The following is a 16,601-nucleotide window of genomic DNA, read 5'->3' as shown; positions in this document are numbered from 1 at the left end:
CTGTACTAAGTAAAATTTAGGTGATCATTAGATACATTCTGATTATATGTCAGACTTTAAGTATTCTGTAGGTTTTCTATTTTAAAATTCTTATAACAACTTATAAAGTATTATGCTCATCTCCATTTGGCAGATGAGAAAACTGAAGCATAGGAAGGTAAGGTAAACTGGCTTTGTTCTTCAGTTATTTTAGTGGCAGAGCTGGTATTTGTACCCAGACAGTCTCATGTTAGAATGCTCTTGCCTTGTCTCATCCTTTTTCTTAAATTTTGGATGTTCCTTGAAATTTCACTTTAATCTTCTTTTTACTCTACATGAAATCCCTGAGTTAAACTATCCAGTAGGTTATATACTGATCAACTACACAAATATCTCTAGCTCCTATTTTATGTAAGCTCAAATTCATTACCCTGACTAGTAATTAGACATCATATCCCACAGAGACCTACTATTTAATATGTTATATAAAACTTTCTTTTCTTACCCTTGCACATCAAAGAACTCCCTCTCCAAACATAATCTACCTGTCTTCCTTCACCAGCTCCCTATATGTAACAAATCATTCAATTCATCAGTTTGGTCTTGATAATGGACCCCTATCCTATTTCCATCTTATCTCCCCATTCATGCAATTCACATCTCTTATCTGGACAACAACAATGGTGACCCAGGCACTGGCCTCACACCCATTGATGTGATAGCCCTAATGCTAAAAATTTTATTCTCTCTAAAAGCAATCAGGTTCGTAGTAATGTCTCTCTTGGCTCATCAAGTACATGCCATATGATTAAAAATCCTTTAATCCAACAAAGTCTTATGAATTCAGCCTCTCTGTCTCCAGCGTGATTTCCCGTAACTTCTTGCCCCAGGCCCCATATTCTGCCATGCTAATTTTCCACCACACAAAACATTCTTAGATTTGTGTCTGTGTTATGATGTCTCTTTTCCTGAATATTCTTCTCCTCTTTCTGTTTATCAAGTTGATATATTTTTCAAGACATTGCTTCTCTGTCACTTCCCTTTGAGAACTCTCTCCTGATTTTCTGCTCCCACAGGTCTACCTTTGTGCAATAAAAAGGTTTGCTATGTTACTCTGAAACTATCCATACATGTCTCCTTTGGTGAGTTCACTTGACAACAGAAGCTTTATCTAAGCCATTGCTGTAACCTGCAAACTTAATAGGGGCTTCAAGGTTTGTTTGGTGAACGAATGGCCACAGGAGAGCTGACAGCCTCAAGACAGTGCCTGAAAGTTTCATTTCATTACCTCATTCCCTAAGGCTGGGAGTGTATCTCTGCTTCTAGGCAATTTAAGGATTTGACAGATACCAAGAAACTCTGACCTCTTCTACCATTCCCTGGTGATACTGTAGCTAAGGAAAAGGAAGTCAGGTTTTTAATTGGTTCGTAGTTCTATCTTTAGTGCTGTACCTCCCTTCCCTGCCTATTCCCATATAAGACACTGGTATTAACTGTAGTCTGGTTGGACAAAGAGAAAACTGTTTAAGGAATAGCACACCTTACAAGGGTTCCTGAGCAGGCTGGGGTCATGAATGCACAGTCTTATCTGAAACTCTCAGAGAAAGCATGGCAACCTTCTGATTCTAATTATCTCTGTTACTGTGTCTGGCCCAAGGAGATCAGAGTCCAGAGAAAACCATTCTAGTGGCTTATATGTGAACAGTGGCCAGATGAGAACCATAGCAATTCCGGGTAGATGAATCCCACCATTAAATTCTCATTCACACCTGGACTTGGGCAGCTCCCCATCATCTTTCCTCCATCGTACGGTGGGTACAGGGTCACCTCGGGCCTCACATTTGAATTCCGCACTGTCATCCACAGTGACTGCCAGGTTACTAGGTCTCTTCACAAAGGACGGTCTCTCTACAATTAGAAAAAGTCATCTCAACAAAATACAGAAACTTAAAGCCATTCTGGATGTTATGGAAGAGCAGATTTATAATTTTAAAAAGCATTCCACAGGGTTCCCCACTTCTCTCTTGGTGTGGCGTCCCCTCCTATTTGTCTTTCTATGTCTTGGCTACTTTATTTAAGGCTGCTTAACTAATTTCATCTGTCTTTTTTCCATTCCCAAAATACTGGTTTACCTTCTAGAAGAGGCCATTTCTTTTTCCCTTGGTGTTGTTTAGTCGCTCAGTCATGTCCGACTCTTTGAGACCCCAAGGACACTAGCCCTCTGTCCATGGGATTCTCCAGGAAAGAATACTGGAGTGGGTTGCCATTTCCTTCTCTAGAGGATCTTCCTCACCCAAGAATCAAACCCACTGGAGTGGGTTGCCATTTCCTTCTCTAGATCTTCCTTACCCAAGAATCAAACCCGCATCTCCTGCATTTGCAGATTGCTGCATAAATGCACTAAATAATAACAAGAGATTCACTTTACAGTTAAGCAAGCCAAATAAAACTGTACTCACCTAACACAGTGACCTCTGCAACTTCACTCTCACGCTCGCCAACCATGTTGGTACCAACACAAACATATTTGCCTGCATCACTTTTGCGGGTGTAAGTAATCATGAGCTTTCCTCCTCGTATCTTAAAAAAAAGTGTCACATTAATATCATTAAAATCGCTTTAGTAATTTTTATATGACAGGGGTCTTTGTAAGTGAAGTCAACTTTCTAAGCATGCAAAGAAAGCCTAATTAAATAAAAAAGCTGATGTGTAGTATTTGCCATATTTATAGGTAATAACTTTAAACAGAATTCATTCCAACGATACCACATAAAAGAGGCGAAATATTTCCTTACCTACATTTCTTGTAAAGTTATTATATTCTGTATAACTAGAAATTTGTGTTTCCAGACTGGCCGGGTTCTTTCATATTATTTAATTAAAGGAAAACCAAAAACTGCATGAGCAATTTGGTTAATAAGTGGAACAAAGAAAAAGGAAAATTTTTAAAATTCATGTATATTTGATTTATAGTACTGTGTTAATTTCTGCTGTATAGCAAAATGATTCACCTATAAATATATGTGCATTCTTTTTTATAGTTTTTTTCATTATGGTTTATCACAGGATATTGAATATAGTTTCCTATGCTATATCATAGGACTGCGCTATTTGGGAAATTCTTAATACTATGTGACTATAATTAATATGCAAATATATATTAGTTATAAGTAATTTCAAGAACCATATTCTAGTATTACAAGATGTGAAAACAAAAGTATTTCTCATTACTTAACTTGCCAGAGTAGCTTTAAAGAATATATCTTAATTTCCAAAACACTGCAGAAACTGACATGTCCTAAAAAACATAGATTTTATTTCTGCCCAGCAGTTTCTTAGGGACTTAGGAGGCAGAGACTGAACAGATCCCAATAAATCATCTGGAAATTCATTTGGGTACACTCTTGAACACTTAATTACTTGAAGAAGAATTAATTACAAATATAAGCAGACTTGCCGTACAATAAGTAGGCTGAAGTTAACCATGAATTAAGATTGGGATGATGAAATTGAACTATCTTTACTTAATTTAATATGCTTTTGGTGGGGAGTGGAGTTCAATTAACCATGAATATCTATAAAGCTCTGAGCCTTAGAAAAGTTTTATCAGGGACAACTTCCAGACTGTTTATTTATGGAGGTTTTGACCTCAAAGTTATTCTGTACAGTCTATAGATTAAACAAAGAAGGAAACAAAAATATAAAGAAAGAAAGCAAGGAGGGAAGGAAGGGAGGAAGGAAGGAAGGAACCATTCAAACAGAATTTTTTTTTTCATCCTACACCAGGAGTTTACTACTTTGTAACGGCAGAGGTCACACTGTTTTGAAATGCCTAAATTGCTTCATTTCAATTCAGATACCCCAAACTAGAGATTGTAACCAAATCTTTATGTCTTAGGACAAATCAAATATTAACAAAGTGGTTTTAATTTGGGGGGCTTTAGAACTTCATTTTTTTTTAGTCCTTTTATTAAAAAAAGATCATGATTCTCCAAGTATCATTTTAAGAAACTTCCTGTAACTTTTCTCTACATTGTTCACGATTCTGTCCTTCATGCTTAGAAAAATGCCTGCATAGAGTAGTCACCTGAAAGATTTTTAATGAATGCAAATGGCTTTTGTAGATAAAATTAGTGTATTATCTAATGAAGCATTTTTATAAAGGTTTCTAGCAGTTACAAGATATGTTAATGATAGAATTATTCTTTTCATATATACTTATCTAAATTCTCAAACAGAATAAAAATAAATAAATGTCACATGAAAAAGAACCTTCCAAAAGTTAACTAGTGTCAACACTTTGTGAACATTTTTCTTTTGTCCCTCCCTCTCTCTCAGTATAGATATAGATGAGTAGATATGGATATAGAGATATAAAAAATACATCACACACACACTTTTACCAAAGCAAAATCATGTGATATATGCTTTTCTATAAACTGTATTTTCAATTCAATGATATACTACAATACACAGGAGTCCACCACATAAAGAGTATTATCACACACCCAAAATGTCAATAGTGCTGAGGCTTACAAGCCTTGTTCTAAAGACCTGGCTCTGATCTAAAGATAAATGCTGACTTAAAATGAAAAAGGAGGGAGGTGTTAAAGTTAAATAATATCATAAATGCTTATTCTATCTGAAAAAAGCAGTGAGAAGACTCCCCAGATTAGTATAATGCCCCCACATAACTTGCATCCCATCAACAAGACATTTTCACTATAAAACCCTACATTCCACACTATACTCACTGGCAATAAGGGTTAAATAGCCCAAAATGAACATTACAACTTTAATGGAAAATCAAACAAACCTCACTAAACCTGGGAGGAACTTTTTTCCTTGAGATGATAGAGACAGAAATTGACAAAAGTGAAGGAAGAAACAAAAAAGAAGTACCGAAAACAGAAACAGAAAAAATAATGGATGAAAGTGACAGTCTTCAGTTTCCATAAGTTCAAATTGATTTTGGCATTATGTCAATGGCTGAACTGAAACAGAGCAAACCAAAAGCCATAATTCTATTCTCTGTGGTCACAAATGTGGACTGCATGATGGCCTCTTCTTTTCAATAAACAAAAGAAAAGAAAAAATACCTACTGCTGTAACCCCAATCAAATATAACACACCACTTTTAAACAGTAACCTACTGTTAACAATCACCATTTTATGTTGTCATATACAAATATTGATTGTAAAAGGTGACTTTGTATATTCTAAATCCTAGTGCCCCTTTGTAAACCAAAATTGACATTTCCTCTCTCTTCAGAGAAAGGAAAAATATGTCTTCTAACACATCCAACATACTGTAACTGTGAAAATAGCACTATTTAAAACAAGCTAAGAAATATTTCTTGGCAGATTTCTTCCTGCAGCTGGATCTGACAGCCAAATTGTAAACCTATCAAAAACGAGTTTGTATAATGAACAGACACAATGTTAAACACTGCACTGCAACAGGACCACTTCAATTAACATAATCCCAGTAGTGGGGATGCAGAACGTGTTAAGCTTTCATACAATATGCTGGCATCTAGCCTGTGTCAAAAATCCAAGCAGAGGTCCCTCTTCCTCATTACCATCTACCTAACCAGCCCTCAGTAGTAACCACATTAGAAGCCCACATTTCCATAAGCTCTAGACAGCGCTTAAAGGGGGGCCTCAGCTATCTACATACGAGATGAAAACAAAAAAGTTCCCAGTGGTGTTGCTACTTTTGGGCAAGGAGCCAGAGGAGGAGAAAGGAGGAGATGGTAAAAATTTTTTTAAGTTTCAAATAACTTTACACTTTATATTTTCTTCAGAATCAGTCTCAGGTTAAAAAAAAAATTAGTGACATTAAGGTAATGAATACCTCAACGTATTTGATATGTGGGATTCTTATATACTAGCATTTTCCCTTTAAGAAGCTATAACTGATTTTTTCCTTAGGGGTAAAAGCCTTCTTTCCTAGTACTTAAAGACTTCTCTGAAGTCATTGAAAATCCCTTCTAGAATGCTTTCATCTCCTTTATTGTGTTGTTTACTAATAAGATTATATAGAAAAATCAGGAATAAGATGTAGCTTGTCAAACAAAAGTGGAGAGAATCATTTCATATTTTTTTTCTGGTGAGCACGAAAAAAACTACAATCAGAATTCTTATTTCCAGAATACAAGAAGGAACATTATCTCTGCACACAGAGAAGTAAGCTTTCTTTTAGAAAGTAAATTAAGGTTTCTGTCTGGTTATTCTATGGCATATACAGCTCACCCTGCAATCAGTGCTTGAAATCAGAAATAAAGATGAACTTAAAATGAACTTCTTGGTATGTCTTCATTTTCTACCCTAAAGCAAGTCAGATGATTTGAAGTATCTGTTACACAGGAATTTTTTTTCAGGCATCACCCCACAATGTTATCCATACACCTCTAGGTTAACATACTAAACCAACTGGGGCTAATTAACTAGTTCGGCTACACAAAATCTTTTCTGCTTTTAATTACATTAACCTAATGTGACTTGAATTCAGCAGACCAAAAACGAAACCACTAATTATATTAAGGGCTTCAAAGACGATTTCAAATTGCTAACCACCAAACTGTCATATAATTTATCTCATTTCCTTAAATAGATGCTGCATTCAAAATCTGTGTTTCTTACTATAAATACTATTTTTAAAATAGATCCTAACAATGGATTAAAAGAACACTGATTCAGAATGCTAGAAGAGAAATATGTTTAAATAATACACATAAGACACAAATAGATGTCATTATACCTATGGGAAATTGGGCAGTACTTAATTTTTACAATTTTCTGAAAGATTAAAGACTCAGAAATATTCATTTACAGTAGTAAAGACAATAGCAGGATTAACATGAGTGGTAGCTTTAAAGCACCCGGGTTTAGAAATTATTTTGTCTGAAAAATTTTTGCCTGAAAAAATAATTTCTTTATCATGTTTCCACACTGCTTTGCAAAGTAAATGAGCAGAGAGGCTTTGAATTATAGTACAGGGCAACATCCTTAAATAGTTCACTACTAAGGCTCTTTGGGCAGAATATCTCTTGATAGCAATGCTGTCAGTTCTGCCTGGATCTTTGACCCGAAGAACAGATACCAAGCTGTTGTCAACTAGAGGAAGAGTACTTTGCAAGGGTTTAAGACTTAATGAACATAAGACACAGGTATCCCAGATGCCAGTCATAGCCTCCAGACATTCACGTGGTGAACTAATCCTCAGGGCAGTTTTGGATAGTCCTTAAGGGCTCCTTTCAATAGAAACATGTTAAGAAGAGTCAGAGTAACAGTTTTTATTTCTTTAACCTTTAGCATTAATTCAACAACAGTAACAACAAAAACCACCCCCCCCCCACCAAAGATATCTTGTTTGATCAGGGAGCAGAGAGTGATAGGAGGTGAAAAAAATACCCATCACTTTCCAGCCTGGTTGCAAGTGTATCAATCATTAACATGAACAATTCCAATTGAAGCATCCATGCCTTCTAACATATATCATATCAACTTTCAAAAACAAAGGTTGCATTCTAAATGAAGGAAAAATACTGGTGGTAGGGCAATTATACTTCACATATGATAGGCAATGAGTTTGATAACTACATGTCTCGCAGCAATCTAAAAAGTTATAACCAAATAAAAGATAATTCACAAAATTTGGATTTTACATACTATACAAGAATACAGTCTTTCTTATTTGGCAATATTTCTTATCCACTCTCAGGTAAGCAGTTCAATAAGAACATTTAATAAAAATCCATGCTGAGAATTAGATAATTTTATGTTTTTACTAACCATGGTTTAATATCAAATATAGGTAGTTTGTATTTTTTAATATACATATTCATAGTTTTGCTGTTTCACTTTTTGGAACATAAATTTTAATGGAGTTAGCAAGCAGATCAAAATTTAAATTTTTGAAAAACTTCAGTTATCAAAAAACACTGATTTAAAATAATTTATACCTACCACTCAAATCACCATCAATACTTAAGTATAGATGGAAATTTTAAGAACTTAATCTTTATTCTATTTATCTGTACTAACCTTGTCACACAAAATAATGTTTTTAGAAGTGATTTTCATGTATCCATAACAACATGATTTCATATTAAAATCTCCAACATAAGTTTTATTTTAGATGAATAAACAAAATAATAAACCATGATTAGGCAAATCACAGTTCTTCTTCCTGGCTAATAAAGTTTATTTCCTCTCTACTTTTCATAAAGGGTATTGCCTCTCAGTATATTTTCCCCCCAAAATTCAACTCTTTCTATTATTCCTGCTTCATTCTGATTCACAGGGACCTTTAATAGAAGGAGAGAGAAGAGAGAGAGAGAGGAAAAGGAGGAGAAGAAGGAAGAAGAAATGCACTGTCTTAAATACTTCCCACTCAAGCTTCTCGATGAGATGTAATCTGATTTCATGCTGGTTATCCAAAGGTTGTTATACCTAGCTGCCATGTACTCATGACCAGTTCAATATGGACTCCTCACACGAAATGAGGGACTGTACAACATAGGTGGGTTAAACTAAGTAAAATAAATCATATGCTCCTATTTACAATATTTTCTCAGTATAGATTATAAAAAAAACAATTAGGAAGATTTCCATCACACTGAAATTTTTTCATCTGAATGTTACTTATCCATTTGCTTGTCCATTCTTACCAATCATCCTTGGTCTTTATAGCCTATTTAATGATAGGAATGACATTCACGAGATTTTCACACACAAAACATCTTGTACAACAAAAGAATGCCTGGGTAAGTACATACACATTGTAAAGAAATTATGAAAATGACAAATTGAAAACAAAATGACTATTCTACATTTTACCTGGTGACATTAAAAGGGAGAGTGTTACAAGGGGGAAAAAAAAAACGTAACTTATTGTAGGTCTTTCAACTGTTCTCCTAGGTGGGGAATTGAGAGGAAAAAGAGGCAATTAGGATCTCTCCATTGGCATTCCATATTTGCTTGGGCTCCATGCATACAAGAGAACATGATCCAATTTCATTTGTTTGCTGGGCCACTTTACAATACCATTTAAAAACCAACATGATTTCTGCCAAGAGCTTAAACACACTCGATCATCAGAGAGAAGCAACAAGAGACTCATGCAGAAAAAAGCAATTATCCCAGTGGGGACACGTGGCCCTCTCCACAGCTTGGGGAGCTGCCAGCTGAAAACACAGGCCTGGGAGGATTGCTGCCTAGGACTATGGCAGCTGCGTTTCCCTGTGATTTTCATTTCTCCAACTAAACTTCTCATTTCTTCCTCATAGCAGCTTATAAATTGGTAGGTGGCTGTCTGATGCCGCAGACGCACACCTAGGATAATTTGATTATAGACTGGGACAGGAAGGGCTGTTCTGCTAATTGCAGGTAAGTGGGAGCCGCCCTGCAGAGACACAGCTAAGTTAAAGGGAGAGGATGCTTTTCTGTGTGAAGGTATAAATTATTACCTTTCTGTATATCTAGTTTATATCACCAGATGATCTTGCCATGAATCCTAATTTTAACAAGGAATAATAATTAAAAAAAAAAAAAAAAGGAAGTCCTATCTTCTTAAAAGACACCTATTTTGCTTGCTTAAGTGTGGTTCAAAGTCAATATGAAGACCTGGGTTTGGCATTTTCCCCTGGACACCATTTTATTGAACCACTCAACCGGGAAAGCCATCTCTAATTTATTGTATTCCAAACCAGGGGCAGACAACTGCTGACTGCCGGTGAAATGGAGAGCAGATGAAACAGTGAGGGCTTTTAGCTGATTCCCCAGGTGTCTGGTTCCCAAGTCATTAAGATCAGAACCCAAAAGTGAATCCTATAAAAAGGAGGCAATATAAAAGTGGTTTGAGAAGAAAACAGCCTGTGCCAGCCATCCCCACAAAGTAAGTTAAGTTGATTTTTACCTCTGAAAATTCTACGTATTCCATGGTAGTATTCTACATGCATATGAGAAATTAATTTAGTTCCCAGCCATTAAGGTTAATGTATTAGTTCCTTCACAGGTCTCATGAAACAATGTCCTGCTGTTTTAAAGGTAAAAACAAAGTCTTATGGGCAATTTTCACTTTCCTACGAAAACAGGATTGCTTTTTATCACCTCTTCCAACCATCTGGCTATAATTCTGAATTTACATACAGTCACTGTTAGGATAGCCTGAAATAAAAATCTATGGAGGAATTATGACTATACTCTAGAAATAAAGATGACAAATGCTCATCATATTTGAGGGGAGAAAAGCTCATTTTTAAGCACTTGGCTCTTTTGAGTTACATGTCCACCAGCTGAAAATACTTTTCAAACAGTAAATCCATTTTTTTTTCTCACCACGGGTTCTTACGCTTCACTCTTTTCTACAGTTTTGGTCCAGTGTGAGAATTTCCCTTACCACCAAATGCCTTGCTAAGATAATGCCTTTTCCAGAGACACTATTTTGTTACTTGTGGAATTTAAATTCACTTATATTATGAAGAAAACATATAACCATGGCAGACAAAGTCCAAACCAAGGCTGAGGATGCAAGGGATTCTTGGATTCAGAAAGGCACAATGACTTTATAGAAATGAAGTATAGAAATTAAGTAACTAGACTTGTTTATGCAAATAAATTTGTAACCTGCAAAAATAAATAAGCAATAAAAGCATTTAATACTTTTTATTTAATAATACTGTTAATTAAGATTCTATACAAGTACTAAGATCCCTAAAATAAGCCATAAATTGAAATAAACACGCATCCCTGTTCTGTGGTATTTTAATCTAAAAGAGTCAAGAGAACAAGAAGCGACTTGCATGTGACAAGCTTAATTGATTAATCAGAGTCAGGGCTCATCAGACAGGGTCAGAGATTCAATATCCATATGGTCAGTTGCTTCACTCTCTTTTATTGATCACAAGACTATGCGGAACCTAGCTCACTTATTTGGCAAATGTGTGCCTCATTTCGTAACAGACACATGATAAGATAAAGGATGATAGATAACCCCCTCTTCTCCATCACAGCACATGGTAAAACAAATGAAAATGTATCTACATACTACCTAAGAGAAAGCAAGTAGGATAATTGACACATGTGAGGGACAGAATAGAATCTTGGGGAGAAAGGTCTGAGCTAGGGCTTAAAGGAACTCTTTTTCGTGGCTTACATTAATCTCCATAATTATGCATATATACTTCTCACTATTTCCCAAGAACTAATGGTCATCTTGTGGATAAATAAATCAAAATAAATGTATCCTGTCCCTTATATTTCTACAGCTATCTGCAAAAACAAAAGTGAAAATGTCTACCTGAAGAGTATTTCAAACACCATTTAGAATGATACATTTGCAACAGTCTTTCTCCAACCATAAACAGTAAAGTTCCCCAGTGAAGAGAAAAACATTCTGAACAGAAAATACATGCAAAAAGTATTAATAGTGTTAAGGATGTCAGTGCTCTGAATTGCTCCCAATCCTAGGTCTATAAATTATGTCTGAATTTTGATTTGAAATTCAGAATTTCGTGAATCCTAGGTTTCTTCCATACAAACCTAAATAGGAGGTTTCAGCATTCAGAACTTTTCAGGTGGGCAAGGTTTGGATGTTTATGATATCAGTCAGTGGGAAAATGAAAGAGTAAGATTAAAACCAATAAGAAACAAAAAACAAACAAAAAATTCTATCTTATGCTTACCGTTTCTCTTCTATATAAAACAGAAATTCTACAGTGGCAAGGAGTTTTCTGTATCTCTAGAATCTTGCTCCACTCCCATGAAGAAAAGCACACTATCAGATTTTTCAAGATCTGAGATGTGTAGGATACATAGAATTCTTTGATTTTGGTCATCATCTCTTCATTGAAAGGCTTGATATTTGAGAATTTGTTAGAAATACACTCTTTTCTGTCGCTGTACGGAGAAAAACTCAAATTCTGATGACCTCATACTAAAGTAATACATACATTTAAAGATGCTAACATTTCAATAGGTGTTTTTAAATGACTTAACAACTGGAAAAACCTGAAGAAAGTTATGCCCTAAGTGTAAAATGCTTTTGGCAGTCTTCTCCTCAAACACATGAAAAATACATCAGTGAATCTGTGGTAAATTTCATAAATGTACTACTGTATTTAAACAACAATCTGGAATATCATTACTGTCATGATTAATGAGAACCATGAGGTAGCAACATGTGCTATGTATATGGTATTGTTGCAAGCATCATCATTCATTTTTATAACAGTCTCACAGGTGAGATATATTTTTCTATTAAAGGATGAGAAAACTAATGCTCAGACCATATCAGAAACTTGCTCCAGATCATTTAGCAAGTGATTAGAGTTCATTCTACATAAATCCAAAGTAAAGTTTACCTAGTGCTCTTACTTTTAGACAGAAAACAAGAGCTCCTATTTTCTGTGCTTCTCATGCCACAAACTACAAATCAGCAATGTCTCATATAGATTGGGAGAATCAATGGCTTGGAGAAGAAATAGGTGCTATTGGTGGACCTCCCTGAGAGCATTAGATTGATGGCCCTCCTTCCATTACACTCCATATTTAAGCCTGAGTGATCCGAATAGCCAAACTAATTGCCATTAATCCACCTAGCTGCCAGTGGAAAAGACGGACCTGTTTACATCTCACATATGCATTTGTTCTTTGTAGGAGAAATCTAGTTAGGCATATATCTTACATAAGTTTCTCTAGGGAGGGATGGCTCTTCTTTTCCCATGTAAATATGTACTTATTACTATGACATATTTAAAATTTGAACAGGATATGTATAAGTTTTCCTAATAAAGATGAGAAAATCTGACATGATCTTTTATAAGCATGATGCATAATGCAATATGGTGATATGATGTATCTAGGTGAGAGAAGAGTGACATCATGAATGCTAAAAGGCAAAGACATAAGAAATAATGGATTCCTTAGCAAATTACACTTTATCCACTCAAGGAGACAGAGTTCCATTATTTTCAACTAGTATTATACAGATTGAGTTCAACTGCTTTTGAAATTTTCCTATACAAGATGATGCTCTTAAAGGTGACTTAAACATGAGCCTTTTTCTAGTGTGATCTGCCTTTAAAGCTTCGTGATCACCTAGATTTGTAAGATTTAGGAAGAGAAAACCTGTGCCATCTGCTAGTAATTTTCTTAATGCACACTGGATTATTTTACAAGTGTATGATTTATCATATTATCAAATTCTTCAGGCTTAAGGAGATAAAACTTGAAGTGGTCAGATGTTACTAATAGAGTATTAGTACTTTTAAAGCAACTCACCTTTAAACAAAAGAAAGGCAGAATCAGCATTAAATTAGACATCAGCCTCAGTTTTTGAGAGAGCATCTTTACAAGTAACAATATGAACAAGATGGAGAAATAGATAAAACCAATTTTAGCCAATTACAGGTAATGAAAATCCCAAACCCTTTGCTCAGATTAAAAATAATTTTAAATGTAAAGGCTAAAAATAACTTATGTGATTTCTGCAGTTTGAACCATGTTTTAAGGGGAGAATGCTGTATACTCAAATGCATTTTTCAATTTACTATTTTGTTTTTTAAAGATTACAACTCATTCTTCCTGTGGTAAACAGAAAATTACGTCTGGGTCATCATGAGCAAACACTGGAATGACAAGCATTTAGAAAAGTCAACTTTTAAAAAATAGAGAATTTACAAAAAGTATTCTTATATTATTTAAATATTTTCCAAATTATAGGCAAGATTTATAAGCAAGGTTTTAAGATAAATTTTAAAACTGTATTTCTAGAGAACATTTCATCCATGATTAATAGAACATCGAAAATAAAATAAACTGGTTGGAACACCATCCTTGAAACCACAAAAAGATTGTACCTTTAATTTGGCAAACTACTTTAACCTATAATTAAACAAAGTGCTCCCAGACAGTAGTAAAATGCCACTAGTCCTTGGCTATTTGGAAGACTGTAATGGCCTGATCAAATATATCAGAGTGAAGAAACCCAGTTTCTTAAATGAGCATGCATTATCAGGCACAAACAAAGGGACAAAAACAATTTAAATCAACTCTCTCAGGGTATTCTCGCTAATCAGAAATTGCTATTATGAGCTCTGTCTCTAACCACGTGTGTTTATTTTGCAGTTACAATACTTATGGCAGTATACTCCATTGATAATTACTTTGAATTAAGAGCTATAACTTTTTCTTAGCTAACCACTCAAATTTCTGAGAGGTTTTCTGCCTTCTGGAACATCTTCTCTGATTGAAGGATTCTGGATGCTGAGAGGCTGTGTATATCCACATCAGGTTATGGCCCAGTAAATTTTAGGACTCGACTGAATACCATATCGAAGGTGCCAGGCACTCCTGAAACTAATATTTGGCTCAGACTAGCTTTTGGGAAAAATATTCAAAACTATTTTGGAGAAAACATATCTGGAAAAAAACTTCACAAAGCCAGGAACATTTTGAGAGATTTGAAAGAGTAGTGACAGTCAATATGAACACAAATCAACGTTGTACAATACCAAAACTGTTCAAGAGTATTCTGATTTTTCACATGTTAGAATTTTACTCATGTGAAAGTTCATTATACTTTTTAGAAGAAACTTACAAGTGCTATAGTATTTTGTTTCCTGATGTCACCAAAGATTATTTATTAAACTAGAAAACATTCCATCTGGCACTCTTTAGCCTCTGCTCCTTTATCTCTGCATCCAAACATACTTGCACCCTCTCTCTGACACTCGAGTCATTTTATATGGACTTACAAGGATTTTATTAGGAATTACAACTAGATGTCCTAAGGGACCCAGACAAAAATGGGCATGTAGACTATAAATTACAGAGGCCCCAAGAGTATATGTCATATGGAAGGAGACATATTTTATGTACACTTAAAAAAACTGATCGAAAACAGGATATGCCAGTTTTATCAGTGTTGGTTTTTTGGGGGGTTGTTTGTTTTATTTTGTCCTCTAAACAATACAAAAGGGTTCTTTTTCATTCTGAACTTAAAAGTCTTTGGTCTCTCCTGTCTCCAAGTTATCAATATCAAAGAGGAGCAAACATTAACTGGAAATCAAGAGAGGACTATTGAAAATAACATTTACAATGAGGCTGTTGTTGTGATTCTTCAAAATACTCTCACCACTCTGGTTAGGTTCTCATTATAAACCTTCTTAATAGGGAAGCTATTATTAGCTTAGTATTTGTACCAATTAAAGGATGTGACCAAGGTCTACTAATTAATGCAGTTTCAAAAAGGAGCTTCAGACTTCCCCCAAATGGCCATAAGTTAAAGTTAACTTAGTATTTAAATTGCTGTAGTTTATTTTTATTGTTTTGGATGAAATCCTGAGGCAACTTAAGATAATCACTTAAGATTAATTTAGATATGTTCTTAAAAGCATACTTGATACAGCAAAAATGTGTGGAGAATTATTCATCGAAGTGACACAAGGTCATGTCTGTACTCAATGGATAAACAATTGAAAATAATAAGGGAAAATATTGAAAATAATACTTTATATGATTGGAAATACTGAATTTAGGACACAAAATAAGTAGCAAAATTTTATGAAATGAGTCCAGTAAAACACTTTACCTGTGGATTTCTTTTGTTAGGAAACATCTTAAATATAAGTGTTTCTTTGAGAAGGGGTGATCAGGTAATAGTTTGTCATGGCAAAAACAAAACAGGCATCGAGATGTCTAGCTATACAGTGACTCATGATATGACCCGGGGCAAATCAACTCCCTGGCTTCCTTTTCTTGCTTAAAAATGAAGGGATTTGACCATTTACAATCTCTTGTCAGCTCCATCTCTAAGATTCTATGCATATTTGTAAGCCACACAGAAATATATTTACTCACATAATTAACCTGTGTAACATCTCTTCCTTATCCTACTAAGCCAAAGAAGAAAAGATGTTTTAGAAAAAAGAAATGATATGGATGACACTTCCTTTCCAGTTTATAACAGAGTAAGAAAATAAATACATAGGTGCATATGGAAATAAAATCAAGTATGTTCAAATTAGCAATTTTTCAGTTCTGTGTATGCTAGAAGACATTGTTCTGATTTATATTTCATTCATTTAATGTCTAAAGAAATATGTATTGGGCTCCAACTATAAGACAGAGGAAATAAAGCTGGTCCTTATGTGTTTTATGTATACTAGATAAGTAATATGTAAGTAATGATTTGCAACAGACTAAAAGCAAAATGGTTATCTAAAGGAAAGGGAACTGATAATAGGAAGATAAATTCAGTGTAGAAGTGCAGGGTAGGGTTTTGCAGTAGGCTCCTCTTTAGAACTCAACTTTAAGTTCAAACTTGAAACGAGTGAGTTAGATAAAGAGGGTGTAGGCCTCAAACCATCGCAGACAGAGGGAACAGGATAGGCAAAGACTTTCATAATTTGGAATTGCTAGCTCTTAGGATCTAAGCTGTTAAATGCACAAGTGAAGTGAAGTCACTCAGTCGTGTCCGACTCTTTGTGACCACATGGACTATAGCCCACCAGGCTCCTCCATCAGTCCATGGGATTTTCCAGGCAAGAGTACTGGAGTGGGTTGCCATTTCCTTCTCCAGGGGGATCTTCCTGACCCAGGGGTCAAAACCAGGT

General features: G+C 35.0%; 1 protein-coding gene across 1 annotated transcript in view; it reads right to left on the bottom strand.

Moving 5' to 3' along the window:
- Positions 1 to 16,601, bottom strand: part of ROBO1 (roundabout guidance receptor 1) — a 444,051-nt gene that overhangs the window by 112,611 nt on the left and 314,839 nt on the right. The window contains exons 4-5 of the mRNA XM_065913546.1: positions 2,439 to 2,559; positions 1,749 to 1,887 (exon numbers count right to left, since the gene is read on the bottom strand). Coding sequence (XP_065769618.1) covers positions 1,749 to 1,887; positions 2,439 to 2,559 — 260 coding nt within the window. The remainder of the gene's footprint in view (positions 1 to 1,748; positions 1,888 to 2,438; positions 2,560 to 16,601) is intronic.

The sequence above is a fragment of the Muntiacus reevesi genome, chromosome 21 (assembly GCF_963930625.1).
Source record: "Muntiacus reevesi chromosome 21, mMunRee1.1, whole genome shotgun sequence".
Lineage (NCBI taxonomy): Eukaryota > Metazoa > Chordata > Mammalia > Artiodactyla > Cervidae > Muntiacus > Muntiacus reevesi.
This window is presented reverse-complemented; position numbering and strand designations above follow the sequence as displayed.